At 45.8% G+C, this 19,865-nt stretch overlaps 2 protein-coding genes across 3 annotated transcripts in view; one reads left to right on the top strand and one right to left on the bottom strand.

The window, feature by feature from the left end:
* The window catches only part of Palb2 (partner and localizer of BRCA2), a 24,985-nt gene extending 24,397 nt beyond the window's left edge, over window positions 1–588 (bottom strand). For both annotated transcript variants that reach the window (XM_023714866.1, XM_023714827.1), the window contains exon 1: window positions 460–588. In XM_023714866.1, the coding sequence (XP_023570634.1) occupies window positions 460–507 (48 nt within the window). In that variant the 5' untranslated portion in view covers window positions 508–588. The remainder of the gene's footprint in view (window positions 1–459) is intronic.
* A 191-nt stretch (window positions 589–779) lies between these two features.
* Dctn5 (dynactin subunit 5) lies at window positions 780–18,614 on the top strand. The gene is made up of 6 exons (XM_004622892.2): window positions 780–915; window positions 1,893–1,961; window positions 3,535–3,653; window positions 7,641–7,752; window positions 12,079–12,181; window positions 18,275–18,614. Exons 1-6 carry the CDS (start codon window positions 868–870, stop codon window positions 18,370–18,372), a joined length of 549 nt encoding a protein of 182 aa, XP_004622949.1. The 5' UTR covers window positions 780–867; the 3' UTR covers window positions 18,373–18,614.
* The last annotated feature ends 1,251 nt before the right edge of the window (window positions 18,615–19,865 follow it).

Genomic DNA, 19,865 nt, shown 5'->3' on the forward strand with positions numbered 1-19,865 from the left:
CCCAGACGGGGTCGTAATACCCAGACGGGGTCGCGCTGCCCAGACGGGGTCCCGCTGCCCAGGCGGGGTCGCGCTGCCCAGGCGGGGTCGCAATATCCAGGCGGGTCCCGCTGCCCAGACGGGGTCGTAATACCCAGGCGGGGTCGCGCTGCCCAGACGGGGTCGCAATACCCAGGCGGGGTCGCGCTGCCCAGGCGGGGTCGCGCTGCCCAGGCGGGGTCGCGCTGCCCAGACGGGGTCGCGCTGCCCAGGCGGGGTCCCGCTGCCCAGACGGGGTCGTAATACCCAGACGGGGTCGTAATACCCAGACGGGGTCGCGCTGCCCAGGCGGGGTCGCGCTGCCCAGGCGGGGTCGCGCTGCCCAGGCGGGGTCCCGCTGCCCAGACTGGGTCTCGCTGCCCAGGCGGGGTCCTGCAGCCCAGACGGGGTCGCCCTGCCCAGGCCGCCCGCGCTCGGCACCTTTTCCTTCTCCGCGCAGCTGAGGGGCTTCCAGGGAGGTTCCTCCATCGGGATGGGGGCCGAACGCAAAGCGCAGCAGTCGGCAGCCCTGGACCTGCGGACACGGACACCCGGCAGCCCTGGAAGCAACCCGGGAGGAGCGGCGAGCCCGGGAAGCCCTCCGAACGCGACCGGACGGCTCACGCGGGCCAGACGCGCCATCCGCCTCGGCCAATTAGAGCCGCCGCCGCGTTCGCGCACGCGCAGTCGGCGCCGGCAGACCCAAGGCGCAGGCTGGCCAGAGGAGAGCCGAGCTGTCGATTGGGCCGAGCCTCGACAGCGGAAGTTGGAGGCGCAGCCGGAAGTAGCCGGGCGCTCGGCGGTCCGCTCTGTGACGGGGTCCTGAGGAGCGGCGAGGCGCCGGCGGCCATGGAGCTGGGCGAGCTGCTCTACAACAAGTCGGAGTACATCGAGACGGTGCGTGTGTGCGGACGGCCGGCCTTCGCCTCCGAGCGAGCGCCGGCCCCGGCCCGCAGCCCGCGCGTCCCCGCCCTCCCGCCGGGTGCCCTGGGCCGTGGTCGGGGATTGCTGGGGACGCTTGGGCGATCGTCGCGTTTCGTCGTCCAGTCGTGCAGGGCCGCCGCAGGCTTTTAAATGTGTATTTCTGATTCTCTCGTGGGGATAAAGTGCCTTCTGAACGCAAGGAAAGCCCTCGCTATCCTAATATTGAATTACGTCCGTATTATTAAATTATCTGTTACGAAAAGCACATCTTCAAGCTGCGGGCCTATGTAAACATTTTTTGTAAAATTAATGTTCTGTTATCTATTAACGTGCTGAAAACTGTCAAGTTCTGTACATAGTAAGCGCTTGAAATGTGTGATAAAACGCCAATAGCAGCAAGTGCCCAGACTCATTTTTGTTTTTTCTTCCCATTCTCACAACTTTATAATAATGGTAGTGCCATTATCCACAGTTTAGGGTATTAATTTGAAAAAGGGAACCGGGACTTGAATTCACATCTCTGCCTGATGCCGCTTAAGCTATGGAGTTACCACACACAATTCTTCTTTCTTTCTTTTTATGTATTTGGTACAAGGTCTCACTACGCAGCACTGTCCTGTTTTCAGCCTCCCCAGGGCTGGGATTAAGGCGTGCGACACCATGCCTCCATTCGGTCACCGGCTCCACCGGGGGCCGGGCTGGCGTGGCACGTGGTGCCTGGGATCGAACCCAGGCCCCTGCACTTGCCTAAGCAGGCACTCACTCCACTGAGCTATCGTGCTAGCCCGCCACACGCTAAGTCTGAATCCACTCCTGAATCTTTAATTTGCATCCCTGCTTTCAGAAATCCGTCTTAGATCACATTCTATTCCAGTTCTTCTCTATTTCAAGTTTTCTTTATGGACAGTTTAGCCCCAAAGTCCACTCAGTTTTCTGCTGTTCCTTTTTAGGCATCTGGGAATAAAGTCAGTCGCCAGTCAGTGTTGTGTGGAAGCCAGAACATTGTGCTGAATGGCAAGGTAAGGGACAAAGACAGCTCCAGGATGTGCACACCTTTGCCTGCTTCCGGGGAATCCTCAGCTAGCAGGGTCAATCAAATGCTGTGTCTGCTATTGATTGCTCCGTTCCAGTTCTCTCTTTTTCTTCTCCGAATTGGATTTATCAAATGCAAAAAAGATCAGTTAAAGGGAATAAAAGATAATCTTTCCTTTTATGTCAGAACAAAATACAGGGGCACTTAGAATCAAAATTACTGCGCAAACTTAGCCAGTGGCACATTGGTGTTGTCACAGCAGTTGGCTTATTCAAATCAGAATCCCGACCGAGTCAGGCACACATCGTGTTAGGTTGTTATGTCCTTGAGTCTCTTTTAATCAGTAGAAGTTGTCTTTCCTTCACCCCTTTTCCTTCGTGACATTTAGATACTGTAGAAATTAAATTACTGTCAAGAAATTAAATTCTTATCAAGTTTTAATTCCTGAGCCTGGTAGGGTACATCCACATAGAATTGTTTACGATGGCATTTATTTCCCTTCTCTACAATTGGCAGGTGGATATAGAAGCTTGATTATTTACTCCTGTGTATTTTCTTTTCTTTTTTATCTTTGAGACATGGTGTTGCTATGCAGTTCAGGCTGGCCTTAGGCTCACTTTGTAGCCTAGGCACGTCTTGAACTCACAACGATCCTCCTGCCTCAACCTCCCAAGTACTGGGATTACAGGCTTGTGTCACCTCACTCGGCACTCCTATATTTCTCATCTCAGTTGTATTGCAGTAAATAAGGACCGTTATCTATTTCTATCTTGATCATATACTCATTTAAAGAATTGCTCTCCCTCCAGGTTCAGCTGTCGCCTCTCCATTTAGACACCAGACTGCTTCCAGAGTAATGTTTCCAAAATGAGAATTCAGTTCTATTACTTCTCTATTTAAAATATTTTATTGAGTCCTGATACTCTATAGAGAGAAACATTTACCCTCAGTGTGTGCCATTCTTCATAATCTACTGTCTTGGCTACTTTTACAGCTGCAAATCCAGATTAGTGCACTTAACACATCCCGTTCGGTTGATTTGCGTATTTTGAGAATGCCTCCTCTTTACCGAGGTGGAGCACTAATCCCCCTAGATTTCTCGATGCATTTTTCAGCCCTTCCACACAGTTTCTGGGGAAGGAAGCCAGGTCTCACTGCACACATAAGGTGTTTAATCTGGGTCTAGTGGCGGGAGATGAACCAGGATTCGAGAGGGTCCACCTCTGGCAGCATGAAGTCAGAGACAGCAGTGTTAGGAGATTTGAGAAAAAGAGCGGGAGCAGCCAGGGCTGTCACGGGGCCAATAGCCAACGCCTGAAGGGCAGGTGGGTCTGAATGAGGCCAAAGAGACACGCAGCTACGTCTGTTACAGCCATTCTCACTACGTTTTCATACACTGAGCTCTGTTCGTAGGATAGTAAGGGGCAGTCTGATGGTGTAGGGCATCTCCAGGGTCGCCTTAATACTTGATGCAGTAGATCATAGCGGAATAGTGTCTTATCCTTTTGTATTATGTTTTGGGCTGTGTAGGTAAGTTTTTAAACTGTGCTCTGTTATAGACCATCGTCATGAATGACTGTATAATCCGAGGGGATCTGGCAAATGTAAGAGTTGGACGCCATTGTGTTGTGAAGAGTCGCAGTGTTATAAGGCCACCGTTCAAGAAATTCAGCAAAGGGTATGTCACTTAATTACCTTGCTCCGGTCTCAGGCGCCATGAAGCTAGCAGGAGCGCGGCCCGTGTGTGTGGGTGCAGCACAGTGAGCGCCTCTGCCACGCTGTGCCTGGTGCTAAGCAAGTGTCCCCGTGATGAACGTCCCTGTGGTGATGGCCGTCTTCATCTGGTTGGTTGTTGGTGCCAGAAACAAAGTTTACTTCAGATGGCAAAAGCAAGGGAGCTTCTGATCTGACGTACACAGGCGTATTTGATAGCCTCCGAGGAAGAAGAGGAGCCAGGCTCACGAGGACTAGGACTTACAGCTGGACGGCTAGCCACAGCCAAAGTGTCTGTTCTCTGCCCCTTGTCTGCAGGGCTGTCCTGGCTCTTGTATTCTTTGCTCTGCATTCCATCCTCCCGTCTTTCAGATTGGCTGTCTCTGTCCTCTGTGCACAGTCTACCTGGCTGCTTCCATTCGGTACTTAGAGCATTTCTCCATTTATATTTTGAAAAGATACCAACTGGAGATCTTATCTTTTGTTTTGTGACGGGGTCTTGCTGTGTAGCCCAGGCTAGCCTTGAGCTCACAGCAGTCCTCCTGCCTCAGCATCCTGAGCGCTAGGATTACAGGCCTGTGCTACTGACCCCAGTGAGATCTCTTTTATTTCCAAATCCTGGGAGGGAATCTCATTGGCTCACCTTCAGCTAAGTACCTACTCCTGGCCTAAGAGCCAGCCTTGGGGGTCCAGTCTAGTTAGACTTCTGACTCCTCAGAGGGAGTAAAGGTAATCCATAAAAGGATCAGAACAGGGCTGGCTATAATGGTGCGCACTTGTAATTCCAGCACTCAGGGGTCAGAGTCGGGTGGGGCAGGGGATTGCCACAAATTTGAAGCCAGTCTGGGCTACAAATTGGGATCAAGGCCAGCGTGAACTATGTAGTGAGGCCCTGTGACAGACGAACAAGGACAAGAACAGAGGAAACTGACCAGCATGCCTGTGTGGTAGGGGCCCCTGGCCTCTCTCCTCCTTTGCTAATTGCCCACCTGCATTTCTGCCATTTAGTTAACGTAGCATGTGTTTATTGAACTCCTTATGCCAGCTTTTGGTTATAAACTCAGCATATAAACACAGATAATATAGGGTTTCTGGTCCTAAAGGTCTCAAAATCTAGGTAGAAACAGTTACAGAGACAGATAGCTGTTATATAATGTGATACTAAATGTGATAGCTGCTGTGTAATGTGCTATCTCTGAACATAGTAAGGAAGAACAGAGAAAGGAGAAACTAAGTCAGCTGACACACTTAGGAGCCTATCACGCAGGAATAAGCCTACTCTCCTGTAGGGACACTGGACTAGAGCAGTGGTGGTGAACCTTCTGGGACTGAGTGCCTAACTGCAGCTCTCAAACCCGCTTGCCGGCCACAGAGTGCCGACTCTGCAGTTAAGGCTGAGCGCTTGGCCGCTGGGGCGCTTGGCTCTCAGGCCTGTGCGGACAACACGTCTTCACACTGGACTAGAGGTTTCCATCACATGTGGAGGTTGGAGCAGAAAGTCAATGTAAATAAGTCCCAGGATAATAGTGACGTCTGAGCTCAGAAGAGCTGAGAGGAAAACCAGAAAGCTCTGGCCCTCTCCTTATGGGCATATAGTGACGATATTCTGCTGCTCTTGTGGAGTCCACGTTCTGATAGTGGCTTTGCATGGCCCAAGAGAAGCATCAGGAAGCGACAAAGGGTTTACTGGCACATAGAGGGACGTGCAAGTTGGTGTAGTCTACATGATAGACACAGAAATAGGACAGTATAGTAGAAAAACACAGATAGAAGATGAATGCTCACTTCTGGCTAGATACCCTACCAGAGTTAAGTAATACTTTAAAATTTAGGATTTGTTATTTATTTCCTTCCCTCCTTCCTTATTTATTTATTTAGCAGTACCAGGGAACGATCTCTGGACCTTGCACATGCCAGGCAGGTGCTTATGCCACTGAGCTATCACCCTGGCCCCTAGGACTTATAGTTAAAATTAAAGAATTGTCAGTATTGCTGCAGACTATGATAAGATCAAGGAATTTATCATTGCACACGGGGTACAGACCAGAAGTACTGGTGAATTCAGATTTCAGCAAGTTGCGGGTCTTGAATGTTACCTTTGGCAGAATATTTCTGGCAGAACAGAACAGCACTGAAAAGAGCTAATGAGCTCGTACCCACCTTAAATCTGTTCCAGTCCAGAGATCTATTTATTTATTTATATTTTTTGGTACCAGGGATTGAACATAGGATCTTGTGCTTGCCAGGCAGGCACTTAAGTTGCTGAGCTACCTCCCCAGCCCCAGTCCAGAGATTTAAAATTATAAACTAGTAAATTTGACCACGGAAATGTGACACTGGAGATCCTGGAGAATGGGAATGATGTCAGAAGTGGGGAGAGAGCCTGTCAGCTCCACTTCATCCTTCAAGTCTTGCCTTAAATACCACTTTCAATTAAATTTTCTCCCAATTCCTGATGGAGGTAAGATCTCTGTGTACTGTACTTTCACATTGTGTCTCTTCGGCACCTGTCACAGTTGTAACTAATTACAGTATTTTATAATTAGTTACTAAATCTGCTTCTTTTCTTGATTATAAACTCAGGGCAGGATTGTTTCTGTTGATTCCCATTGTACCCCACAGGAATACGGCACTGGTGCATAGTAGGCACTCAGTAAACATGGCCAACGAATAAATTATAAGAATGTTGGGTGCTAAAAGACACAGTCAGGGCGGGGGAGATGGCTCAGTGGAATAAGCGCTTCCCTGGCAAGCGCAAGGGCCTGAGTTCAATCCCCGGTTCCGCAAAAATAAAATAAAAGACACAGCCCATGAACCTGATGTCAGCACCGTGAAACAGGCAGACTACTCAAAGTGTGATCTGGGAGCGTTGTGAAGGAAGCAGAAAAGTGCAAATAAATACCATTCATTTTTATTTGATGCCTGCTTTTAAGATCCTAATCCTTCTGCCTTGCTTTTTCTTGCATGTTTCTTTCTTCCAGTATTTCTGATTTTGGGTTGGTAGTCAGGCTGGGTTTTTTTGAGGGTCATTATGCCTTTGACTAGAGATTTACTGTATTTTCTTAGGAGGAGGGGAAAAAAAAAAAAAAAAACATTAAGGAAACAGCTAGTTCCAAGTCTAGATTCTCTCTTTTATGGATGTAAAATGTCCATATTGCTGTACTATCACCATAGTGTTCAGCCATGCTCAGACAGTGGTTAGGGTGTTCAGCAGCGTTGTACCAGCCTCCAGGAGGAAAGGCCACACCCACAGGAAGTTGTTCATTTAGAGGAAAGCAACACTGATGATCTATATAAATTTAACTGATTCCAGTTAATCTGTCAACATAATGCAGGTATATTTGATTTTGTATAAGGAATACAGCAATGATCTATTTTGTTGTCAGCTTTTCAATAAAGTTTTAATTATAAACCAAAATATTAATAGGTTTTCTCTAGCCTGAGAATTGTTTTTTTGGTACTGCGGCTCAAGCTTAGGGCTTTGTGCCTAAGCCACTGAACTATCTGTCTGGCCCAAGCCTGAGGGTTCTTTTCTTCTTCTTCTTCTTCTTCTTTCTTCTTTCTTCTTTCTTCTTTCTTCTTCTTTCTTCTTTCTTCTTCTTTTTTCTTTTTGGTACCAAGGATTGAACTCAGGACCTTACACTTGCCAGGCAGGCACTTACACTGCTAAGCTATCTTCCTGGCCCTCCCTCCTTGCCTGGAACAGTTTTATTAAGATCAGATGAAAGCTGAACTTTGTGGTGTGAATCTGTAGTCCTAGCACTCAGGAGTCTGAGGCAGGAGGATCATTGTGAGTTGCGACAGCCTGAACTCAGTAATGAGACCTTCCTCAAAAAGCAAAACAAACCAAAAAAAGATAAACTTGAGATTTTATGCTGTACTTCTGTGAATCGTGACCCAGCATATATCACCTTGACATTTTTCTTTTGTTGTTCATCTGTTCCTTCTCTAGTGTTGCATTCTTTCCTTTACATATTGGGGACCATGTTTTTATTGAGGAAGATTGCGTGGTCAATGCTGCTCAGATTGGTTCTTACGTTCACGTTGGCAAGAACTGTGTGATTGTGAGTATGGTTACTCCGCTGTCTCTGCAGCCCCATTCCCCTCTGTCCCGTTCATCCCTCATCCTTGATATCGGTGCGATTTTGCTTCTCTAAGCAGAGTAGCAGTCGTTTCTGGTCTCCTGAGGTTGGGTCTGTCTTGATTTAGAGGTTCTTTTCCTTTGTGTTAATAACTGGCTAGCTTTATAGAATCTCTTTTGTATGAAGTTAAACTTTCCCCTTAATAGTTAATTTTATTAAAGGATGTTAGGTGCTGTTATCCCTGTTTGCAGTAGGTATTAAGGGCTTTAACAAAGCTTAGCAGGTAATAGAGCTAGGATTTAAATTCAGGCAGTAGGGGTAGGCAGGCTGCTACACAGCCTAGTTGTTTGCTTTCTTTAAGGGTCATACAGTCTGACAGAGGCAATAGAGGATCTAAAGGGCAAGTGGAAATGGGCTGAGTAGACCAGGGGAGCTTGGGCATTTCCAGTCCGTTAAGGGATTGGCATGAGTGTAAGGTTCAGAGTCACCAGAGGACGACGGAGTGTTAGGAGGACGGCAAAGTGCGCAGTACAAGAAGGTCCCTTGCGCAGCAGCACCTGTACAGTCTGGTCCGTAGGAGCGTAGGTATCCCCTTGTTTCACCCACTGGGCATGGTGGTCACACCTGTAGTTCTAGCACTAAGAGACTCAGGCAGGAGGATCACCAGGGTTCAAGGCCAGTCTGGGCTACGTAGTGAGACCCTGTCTCAGAATAGCAACAACAAAACAAAAAATAGGGTTGTTTTTTTAACTGAGAGCTGGATTTCTTGTCTCATTGACAAAAACTTAATTTCTGTTGTGGTTTCTGAGAACATCTGGGCAAGAACGTCAATGACTAGAGCTGATGTGCCACAATGCTTAGCTGTTTTGTACCTTTTAGATGTATATATTACTAGACCAGATTCTAGGAAGAGCCAAGATCCTTTATATGTTTCTTTAGTGGTGTGCTAATAGAAGGTCCCGGGTTAGCCTGATGTTGAAGAAAAGGGGAAGATTAAAAAGTTGACCTGAAAAAAAAAAGTGGATCTCAGTGTAGTAGAGAGAACATTGACTTTAGGGTGCAGGAAAACAAAGAGGGAGGGTGGGCGGTGGGCACTCAAGTGAGTCGGGCAGTAAGTTCTGGGGGCGTTGTTCGTCATGGCTTGTTAGATGTTTTATACAGCCCTCTTGGAGGGAGCGACTTGGGAGTCTCGTGCATAAAACGTGAGGAGGCAGAAACCTGTGAACTCTAGTTCAGTCAGAACCTATTTATGTCTGTGCTGAAGTGTCACGCTTTTCCCTACAGATGTGTTTAATGTGACATATTAATTAAAACAAGTTCTTAAAAACTTTATTGAAAAGTAAAACATAAAAGGGGAAACAATTTCATAACAAAATAATAGAATGACAATAATTGATACAGTGTATTTTGTCATTTTTAAAGTAATTTAAAGTACAAAATATGGGCATAAAAATTCTCCAATCGATGTTAGTACAAACTTTTTTCATTCAACTAAGAGACACTAATAGCATAGGTACCTTGCATTCTTTTCTCTTCCTTTCCCTTTCCCACATCCTACTTCCTTTTTCCTTTTAAGGAATTTCTTTCTCCCACCTCATGACATCTATTATATATTTTAGACCTCTTTAATTTCTCACATGAGGGAGACAGTATACTTATACATGAGTCTGATTTCTTCAAGAAAAGATAATTTTTTAAAAGGTAGAGGAGAGCTAGGAATATCTGTCCTCTTCCCTCGGCCTGTTTTCCAGCAGCTAGCCTCCCAAACCACATGTGTGTTTTCTGGCATTTTCCTTAGCAAAGTACAGACATCTCCGTGCCAGCCTAGTGCTACAAGCCTGACCTGTGTCCCCGCGCAAAGTGTCAGAAAGGTGACAGTCCAGACTCTGCCCCAGCGTTAGGGAGTGCTGTCCCCAAGTGCTCTGCCTTTTGCACTACTTCTCAGTACATTAGTTCATGACCTGACCAGTGTCTTGCATTGGCAGTAGTTTCTGAGTCTTGACAGATTCTCAAATAATGTCTGAGAAACCGCTTTTGGAGCTTCAGATCCGAGCTAGTGGGAACTCCTTTCAAGGCTTACCTCTCCTCATGACGTGCAGCGCCTTCCTGCAGGGGCCCACGGGATAGGGTAGGTGTTAATCTGGTTACCCACATGCGTGAAGGAAAGCTTAACAAGCAGTGTTAATAGGTACCAGCATTGTGCGGAGATTTATGTTTGAAGTCTCTCATGTTGATGGCATCCCTGCAGGCTTGGTTTTCTGTCCTGTCACAGATGCGGAAACCAGGGCACAGAGATGCTAATTTATACCTTAAAGATGTATAAGTAACTACGTAGATAATGCTAGCAACCTGGATACAGGTCTTGATTCCTCCGTGGAAAGTTCTCTATGAAGACTAAAGAAGTAGTTTTAGCATTTTGGCTCTTCAGCATCTACCACTCCATTTATGCTTAAGACACATATGTGTGTTTTTGTTTATTTGGTGTTGGGAACTGAAGCAAACCTTACGCTTGCCAGGCAGTCGCTGTGCCACTGAGCTGTGTCCCCAAGCCTACATGTATTTTTTATATTGCTGCTAAGCAGTCTACTCAGAATGCTTCTGAAACCCATTTTTTCTCTAAGTGGACTCAGTGACCAAGTAGTGGACAAAGCAGGTGTCTTTCTGCAGGCTGTCTACTGGCTGGTGGTGCTGCATGAAAAAATTCCTTCCCTCATTCTTTTCCCATGGCTCTCGGCCTACTGATCACAACATTGGACTGAATCCTGCCTTCTTCAGCGTGCTTGGTTTCCTTTCTTCCATGCTTTCTATGCTTATGCTGAGTTGGCACAAAAGCCTGAATAATGTTAACTTAGAGGTTCCCGGGGAAAGTGGCCAGTTCCTGTATCTTTGAGATATCTACTAGCAGATAATTTGTGGAAGAAAATTTTCAAAGGAGGAATAAAGAGCCATACTTAAGACTTGCTTCTGGGCTGAGGATGTTGCCAAATATTGCCAGCCCTATTATTTATCCAGTGGAGGCAACTTAACTACTTGAGAAATTCAGACCTTGAAGATCCAGCCTTTTTAAAAGTTCCCTTGTCAATTTGCCTTTCCCTGGAAATAGCTATGATTAAGATACTTAATAATGGTGAAGAATTTGAACACAGTGAAGTCCATGCATCTGTTACAGTCAGCGGTAGAATCCTAGTTGTGCGTAGGGTAGCATCATCCTGGTATTTGTGTAAATGTCCACTTTGTTGGCCAAGTGTATTTTATCAATTTTTTTTTTTTTTAAACCAGAACACAGGGGCGCTTCCATGCTAATAAAGACCAGAACTTAGTGAGTAGTCTCAAGCACAGCTTTTGACTGTATATACAAGCCTCTTTTTCTTGAATCAAACAGATGACCTTGTATCTTGCTCTTAAAATGCTGTGGATCGTGGCAGGACTGAAAAATAGTAACAGCAAGTAAAATCAAGTATAACATCCAGTCAGCTGAACGTTCAAGTGACTGTCCCTTTCTTAGGGGAGAACAAACTAATAACTTCATATACAAATGAATTTGTCAGGACTCTTCTAGGTGGAATTGACGAAAGAGTAAACAGAGACTTGGGACTCGCAGGTGCAAATTGAGTGTGTTAGCCGTGTAAGCCAGGAATACAGAAGGGATGCTGGCGCTATGCCCAGATGGCTCCAGGGTCTCAGCTGATACAGTAAGGGTCAGTCTTCCTCTCCCCTCTCTTTCCTCTGAAAGGTTCACTTCACTTTGAAGAAGTTCTTCCTTCATGGAAAGAGAGTGGCTGTTCCAGGCTTATGGGCCCTCTAGAAAGCGTTGCCGTGCCCAGTAGACCCAGCAGAAGTCCTGAGCTTGAGGTTCACATGCCAGCGCCCTAAAGCAGGCACTGTGGCCAGGCTTGGAGTTTGGCTCGTGAGCTGGGAGTGAAGCACGTGGCCTGAGTTGGAAATCGGAGTGGTTCCCAAGGAAGATAGAGCTTTTCTTTCCAGGAGAAAGGGGAGCAAATCCGATGAGAGATGCAGTTGTATAGAACTCTTGGAAAACCATAGTTGGCATAGTTTCTGATGCCTCAGATAACCTGTGTTGTCCCGAGCATGTGTGCCTTCCCCAGGGTGCAGCATGTAATGCTCCCTTTGGCCCCTTTCTCCTCCTCCTCTTATCATCTGGAACAGTGGTCGTGACTTGACACTCTTGTTACTGTCTGGGGCTATTACATGTCAGGAACGGAAAGCATACAGTGTTTTATACAACAGACTAGACAGTTTTGTTCCTGTTTCCTGATCTACTTTTTATTGAAAAGATTTTCATTTCAGGGGCGCCGATGTGTGCTGAAAGATTGCTGCAAAATTCTTGACAATACCGTACTGCCTCCAGAAACTGTGGTACCACCATTCACTGTCTTCTCAGGCTGCCCAGGTAACCTAGTATTGTGTTTTATTTTATTGTATTTTATTTACTTTTGAAACAAGAGTCTCACCCTGTAGCCCAGGCTGGCCTTGAGCTCACAGCAGTCCTCCTGCCTCAGTCTCTGGAGTGCTGGGGTTACAGGCATTGCCTTCATGCCTAGCTGTTATTTATTTTATTTTATTTTTTTTGGCGGAACCGGAGATTGAACTCAGATCCTTGCATTTGCCAGTCAAGTGCTTATCCTACTGAGCCATCTTCCCAGCCCCCTAGCTGTTATTTTTATTTAAATCTCCTCAGAATTTTATTTTCCATCATAAAAGGAATGCATGCAATTACTGTCTCTGATAATAAGATGTAGTAAATTTAAAAATTCTTCAGCTACAAAGTACCTACAAATTCTATCTAAAATATGACAGGTTTTTGTTGTTGTTTTGTTTTGTTTTAATGTATAAGGTTTATAAAACTGTAAGGAAATTACTGAGCATGGTGGCATACACCTATAATCCCAACATTTGATAGGCTGAAGTAATAGAATTGATAGTTTGAGGCCAGCATGATCTATATAGTGACATTCCATTTTTTTTAAAAAAAAGTTATCTCAAGGTCAGAAACAAAGAGGAAACTCAACAATGTAAGGTGTAAGATTGTGGGAGTCAATGCTGTCTTCATAACAGAGAGCTTAGGATGTGATACATGGGAACAGGAGCTGAAACCCTGGGCCAGGAGCACCCCAAATGCCCTTGAAAGTTTCCCTCAATCAAAAGTTAATGCAAAATAAATTTGCCACTGTACGGGTTAAATGCAAAGAAGCATTTTTCTCTTGGTCTGGGCTCTTGATGGGAAAAGATCTTTTAGGGGTTTTTTTGTGGCCAGCCCAGTGTGCCCTGGGGGTGGTGCTGGCGTAACATGTTGTGCCAGAGATCCAAACGCTGTCCCTGCGCTTTCCCTAAGCTTGCCAAAGCAGGCACTTTAGACTGCTGAACTATCTCACCAGCCCCGGTTTAGATAATTTTTTACTTTGTGCTTTCTCTCACATTGGTTGGAGGTTTGAATGTAAAAATCTTGAATGGCTCAGGAATTCCCAAGCTGAAAAGTTAGCTGAAAACCTGCCCTCAGGGGTCAGACAAATAGCTCAGTGCATTAAAGCCCTGGAAGCAGGGACTTCGAGGATGATAGTGTTGCAGTCCCTGGGCCTGCCATGCCCCCCCCCCCGGGGTGCACTGAGACAGCAATTGAGACTGGGCGTGGTGGCGCCCTCCTGTAATACCAGCTCCTGGGAGGCTGTAAATAGGCGGATTACAGTGAATCTGATCTAGTAGTGAGACCCTGTAGACACTTCCCTAAAATACAACCCCCCCACACACACAAAAAAAAATTGGCCTCAGTCCAGTAATGCCCTTGCAGTGCAGAGAGGAAAATTCTCATGACCTCTACATGGTTGAACCCTGTGATCTCAGAGTACAGATTAAAAACACGAGAGGAAACAAAACAGTATGAGCTCATCCCAGAAAATTTAGAAAACAACAAAAGTGGAAAAAGACCTCACAATCTTCCCCACCCATACCCCAGGACAGTCTCGTGTGTGTGTGTGTGTGTGTGTGTGTGTGTGTGTGTGTGTGTTTTGTTCATTTGTTTGTTTTGAGACCGAATCTCACCATATAGCTCACACTGTCCTTGGACTGCAGTGATCCTCCTGCCTGCACCTCCTGCCTGCCAGCCCTGTGGGTGTGAGCCGCCTCACGTCCAGCTTCCCCCCAGTGGCTTACACAGTCGCAGTTACGTAGCATGTGCATAGCACGTCACAGATTCACAGTTGCAAGATGGTATGAAGAGAAAGATAGGAAGCACATGGATTCTACTCTGCGTTTCCAATTTAAAAATCCTACTCAGCTCATTGGGTATAAATGTCATCGCGGCGCAGTCATCGTTCACCGTCTGGGGGACAGTTTGCCATCTGCCATCCCCCAGATGGATCTCTGCTTCTGCAGAAAGCAAGACTCTTGGGTAGTGTCCTCCCCATGTTAGAGCCCGCTGTGACAAGGTTAGCCATTCTTAGCAAATGATGGGTCGGAGCAGCCCAGGTGCTGTGTGATCAGACAGGCCTGTGACCTGAAGCGAGGAGAATGCCAGAGCAGTTTTGCTCTTATTTTAGCGTATGAAGTTCCTTGGCACCAGCTTCTTAGAGTCATTGAACATTGTTAGCACAAGGCAAGGAAGTGTTGCTGGGTATTCCAGATGCTAGTAGTAGTGCTCTCTTTGGAGGTTCTAATAAGAGGATTCAGGCTGCATGAGCCACCGTGTACGTGAGGAAACAGAGACTTGGAGAGGTTGCCTTGTCCAGAGTGAGGGCTGATTGGGATGGCTTTGACATCACGTGCGATCCCTTATTTAGAGTCCAGTTCTTTTTGTACTGTGACTGGCTGCTTCCATTGTTTCTCTTATGTAGTTTCATAGAGAAATGCCAACCCCCTGGAAATGCAGTTGACAATCTCCCCCTTTCAAACTGTAATGCGCTGAGCTATTTGGCCCTGTGTGATATTTCTTATCTTAAGCAGTTTCTACTGATGTAAAAGTATTAAATATTATATAGACCAAACATATTCGCAAATCAAACAGGATACTAATTTTCAGTGTCTATGAGAATTTGTTATTTTTTACACCTGTTTCTCTTTTGTGTCAGTTAAGCAGAGGTCACAGGGAGACTAGCGTTCTTGGAGGACTTCAAAGGATGAAAGGAAGTTACAGGACAAAATGAAGGCTCTAGATCAGGCCCAGGAACTCAGGTGCCTCCGGGAGCCAGGCAGATAACATAGACGAGTGAAGTGGTAACCCTTCACAGCTGCCTTACATAAGTCTGACATCCCCAGATGCTCTGATGTCTTACGAGGAGCTAAAAATTGGGATTTTTCTGTGATTTTTTTTTTTTCTTTTTGTACTTTAGAGAAGAGTCTACAGGGTATTCAGGGTCTCACTACTAGATCGGACTTGTAGTGATCTGCATGTTTACAGCCTCCCAAGAGCTGGGATTACAGGCTCACGCCACCACACACAGTCTCAATTGCTGTCTTAGCATGCTCGTGAACCCTGGCCCTGCGCCTGCTCACAGGCGCTGTAATGCGCTGAGCTATTTGGCCCTGTGTGATATTTCTTACCTTAAGCAGTTTCTACTGATATAAAAGAGTATTAAATATTATATAGACCAAACATATTTGCAAATCAAACGGGATACTAATTTTCAGTATCTATGAGAATTTGTTATTTTTTAGACCTCTCTTTTGTATCATTTATGTTTTTATGTACATACATGTGTGTTTTATATATGTGTATGAATCTTAGGTATGTTGGCGTATATTTATATACACATATAGCATGGATATATGACACTGTTTATTGTTAGACTCACACTCTGAGACTTGGGAGATAGCTCAGCCTGTCTGGCAGGCACAAGGTCCTGAATTCAATCTCTGGTATTAGAAAAAAAGGAATCCCAATCTGTATACTACTCTCTATATTGCTCCGAAATTGGCTCTGTTTAACGATATGCCTCGAGTGTCTTGTCATTGTGTAGAGATCTACCTTGTTCCTTTTACTGCTTATGGGTTTTTCACTGCTTAGATGTACCATGGTGTATCTAATCAGTCCACTAGTATAATGGATTGGTAAAAGTTGTACCTTTTGGTCACTTTATTAAATGACATTATTTAAACAGTTTAAGTTTCAACTACTGAACAGCACTTTGAATGGTGAAAGCAAAGATAGTATATTGTCATACTCGAGCGCTTTTCTTTCAAAAACAATTCCAGCCCTCATGTATATTATAAAACAACCTCAAAGGAAGACGTGGTATCTTTTCTACTGTACTTAAGATACTAAGTAGAGAGTTGAAAAGCAGTGTCACAGAAACGAAGGCAGGTCTTCACAGCTGTATGATTTCAGCAGTCAAAGCCGGATGATGTTCGGTGATAGAAAGAGCCCACTGTGGCACTGATGCCGGAGGCTGGCCACCACTGGCTAAGGGTGTCACTCAGAGCAGAGCCCTTGCCAAGCATGTGCAGTCCCTGGGTTAAATCCCTAGAACCACAAGAGATGAAGAAAGAGGAGGAGGAAGAGGAAGAATAGGAAGAAGAGCGAGTAGGACAGAAAGCAGAATTAAGCAGAATACTTTTTAAAATATAAAAAGTTTTAAACTTTGAAAAAATCTGGATGATGGACTGAAACATTACTATTCAACTGGGACAAAACACACAAGATCACAATATTAAGCAGAATGCTTTTTTTTGTTGTTGTGGTTTTGTTTTGTTTTTGTGGTACCAGGGATTGAACTCAGGACCCTGTGCTTGCCAGGCAGGTGCTTATTCTGCTGAGCTATCTCCCCAGCCCGCAAAATGCTTTATATCCAAAGAAATATGACAGGTTACAGAAAGTGAAGAATTTAGCAGTCAAAGTTGTATTACAAGCAGTACGTACCTATTTATTCAGTATTGGGCACTTAGTTTCGTGGATTGACGTTCTTGTTCGTATGTTGAACAGTTGAGTAGGGTTGTTGCTTAGAGAAATCAAACTCGGGACCTCATGCTCATCAGACAGGCACTGTGCCACCGAGCTACCCCTGCCTGTCTTTAGAGTTCTTACAGACAGGGTCTTGCTATGTAGTTCAGACTGGTTTTGAACGCACTACATAGACCAGGTTAACCCTCTTGCTTCAGCCTTCCGAGTGTGCAGTTACAGGTGTACACCACCTTGCCTGGCCATTTTTGCAAGCTGAGTTGTCAGGCCACAGAGTATTACCTGAAAGATTTGCTAGCAGTTTCTAAAGTGGCCTTCAGAGCAGTTGTATGAGTATGCACTATGCCTGAGAATGCCTCTTTCCTGAAAGGGTTTTGTTTTTTTTTTTGGTGGTGTCAGAGATCAAACTCAGGACCTTGCGCTTGCCAGGCAAGCACTTATTCCACTAAGCTGTCTGCCCAGCTCTTTTTCTTTCTTAATGTATATATTTAGTACAGGGTCTCACTACGTAGATCGGACTCATAGTGATCCTCTTGCTTTCAGCCTCCCAAGTGCTGGGATTGCAGGCCTGTGCCACCACACCCACTCTCAATCACCCTCTCAGTGTGCCCCGGGGGTGGGGCCATCATGGCACACTGGGATGAACCCCAGTCCCTGTGCTCTAAGCAGGTGCTTCAGTTCACTGAGCTATCCGGCTGACCCTTTTCTTTTTTAATATAGAGTAATAATGACTAATACATTGCATATTGTTGTCTTTATTCAGAGTACAAGAGAGAGGCATTTACTTGTCTAGACAGTATTAGTACAAACCTTTCCCCAATTAATTGAGAGAAATTGTCTTATATGTATGAGATAGTTACATATATTTTGGCTTTTCCCTTTTCTCCCTTGGGAGTTGTCTTTCTGTAGGACCTTTCTGGTTTTTCTTCTTTGATTTATCTATCTAGGGAAGTTGGGCATTGGGTTTAGTTTCATTTTACAAACAGCACAGCAGCTTCTTCTCTCCAGGGTAAAGATAAAGCTGGCTCAGTGGGGATCACATCTTGGGGTGGACAAGTCCTTGGAAACCTCTGATGCAGGAGGAGATGTTTACTCTTCGGATGTCCTGATTTTTTATTTATTTATTTATTTATTTTTTTTTTTTTTTTTTTTTGGTGCTGGGGATTAAACTGAAGGCCTTTGCACTGAGCTATATCCTCAGTGCTTTTATTATTTTTAATTTTTTGTTTGTTTGGGGTTTTTTGTGTTTTAGGGCAGGGTCTATAGGGTCAAGAAGTATTTTTAATTTTGCTACAGGGTCTCAGTTGCCCAGGCTAGAACTGAATTTGTGATGCTCTGGCCATGGCCTTCTACAGTACCACCACCCCTGGCTCTGACTTTTACCTGGAGTATGTTTCTTCATTTGGGGAACTGTTAATATTTGTTCCTCTCCAGACCTTGTCACAGATTCCTGTCATCTGGCAGATAATCTGTGTTAGTCCTGAAGATGGGAAACCTCACAGCTAGGTAGAAGTGAGGATCTCTAGCTGCTTGAACAGCAGTCAGAGCTGTGCTCTTCCCTGACTGCCTTTGTGACCAGGTTTCTTTTGTCTGCAGGACTGTTCTCGGGGGAGCTCCCTGAATGTACCCAGGAGCTGATGATCGATGTCACCAAGAGCTACTACCAGAAGTTTCTGCCTCTGACGCAAGTCTAGTGACTGCCACAAATCTTGAATTTGCTTGAGTTCTAAAAGCTGAACTTGGGGACAAAGGGAGTGGTCAGCATCTAAGAGAGATCTTATATCTTTCACAATTTCCACCTTTTTTTCCTTTTTAATTTAGAAGTTTTCAATTCTTTAAGGCTCTAGGGTCTTAATTTGTGAGGAGCGGGCCAGCCAGATAGCTCAGTGGCTATCCAGTCAGAAAGCACCTGCGTAGGCAGATGCAGGAGTTGAGGGTTCTATCCCTGGCCTGCCGTGCAGCCGCGCCCCCGGAATATGCTAAGATGACAATTGAGACTGGGCATGATGGCCTGTGCCTGTAATCCCAGCACTTGGAGGGTGAGAAACAGGAGGATCACCACAAGTCTGATCTGTGTAGTGAGACCCTATAGATCCTATACTGAAATACATTTTTAAAAAAGAATTTATGAGGAGAACATGTGGAGGAATCGCGTTCGTGTCCTGCTGGGCTAGCACCTTATCTGTTGGCAGTCAGCCCCGCTGTATCATTATCTGCGCCCAGCACCCAGCCCCTGCTCCCGCAGATGGCCAGAGCCTGCCTCCAGTGGACCTGCGGGGCAGCGGTGCTTGCCCACATGGGCGTCACGTGGCTGGCGTGCTGCTCACAGCTGTCAGCACCACCAGCGTGTGCGCTCACACAGCCAAATCCCCACTCTCCTCCTCCTGCTGCTGTTGATGATAAAACTGCCAGTGGCCACCACAGTTGCAGCAGATGGCAGGTGCTCATTATTCTTGGGAAAATTGTGGCGTCAGACTCCAATTTCTGTGGCTACAAAACTTGAGGGAGGATAGTTAGTGTTTCTTACCCTCCCAGAATGACTTTAGCCATCCTAAGGTGATTAGTAAGAGGTTTTTACTTGTGGCTTTCACCAAAAGATGGGTCCCTAGCATCCTAGACTTTGCATATGTGAAGTTCTAGGCTGGGGTCTCCCCTATAGCGCTGCTAGTCAGCCGGCCACTCCTTGCCTAAGGGGTTTGTTGTATGTCCCTGAAGGTGACGCACTTGTGAGCACTCACGCCAGTCTAGAACCATTGAACTCACCCCGAGTTTATCAGAATCTGTCAGTGCAGACCAAAATATCTGCACTTGAGTCCAGCCACATACCCTTAGGAGGGGCTCACAGAAGACGGCCAGGGCTTTTCCTACCTTTCCCTCTAGCTGGCTGCACAAGTTGGCTGATCTGGTTCTCTCTGACGTCTTGTATAGAAGGAGGACTGAGATGTGAGGGGCTGAGAAGATCGCCCCCGAACCCCCCATCTGCTGTGAGTAAGGCAGAGCAGGTTAGCACCTAGCATGAGCCTTGTGGACCTGATGTCACTTGAGCTTGTTTAGCTTAAAATCCCTCTACAGTTTGTCATTTTTTTGTGTTGTTAATTAAAAGATTGACACATGGAGCAAGGGTTTGAAGGTGGTCATTCCGCTGCAGTGATGGTCGCTGTCATTGCTTGGGCACTTCGCTGCGTGC

Source organism: Octodon degus, unplaced genomic scaffold (genome assembly GCF_000260255.1).
Source record: "Octodon degus isolate 3935 unplaced genomic scaffold, OctDeg1.0 scaffold00001, whole genome shotgun sequence".
Classification (NCBI taxonomy): Eukaryota; Metazoa; Chordata; class Mammalia; order Rodentia; family Octodontidae; genus Octodon; species Octodon degus.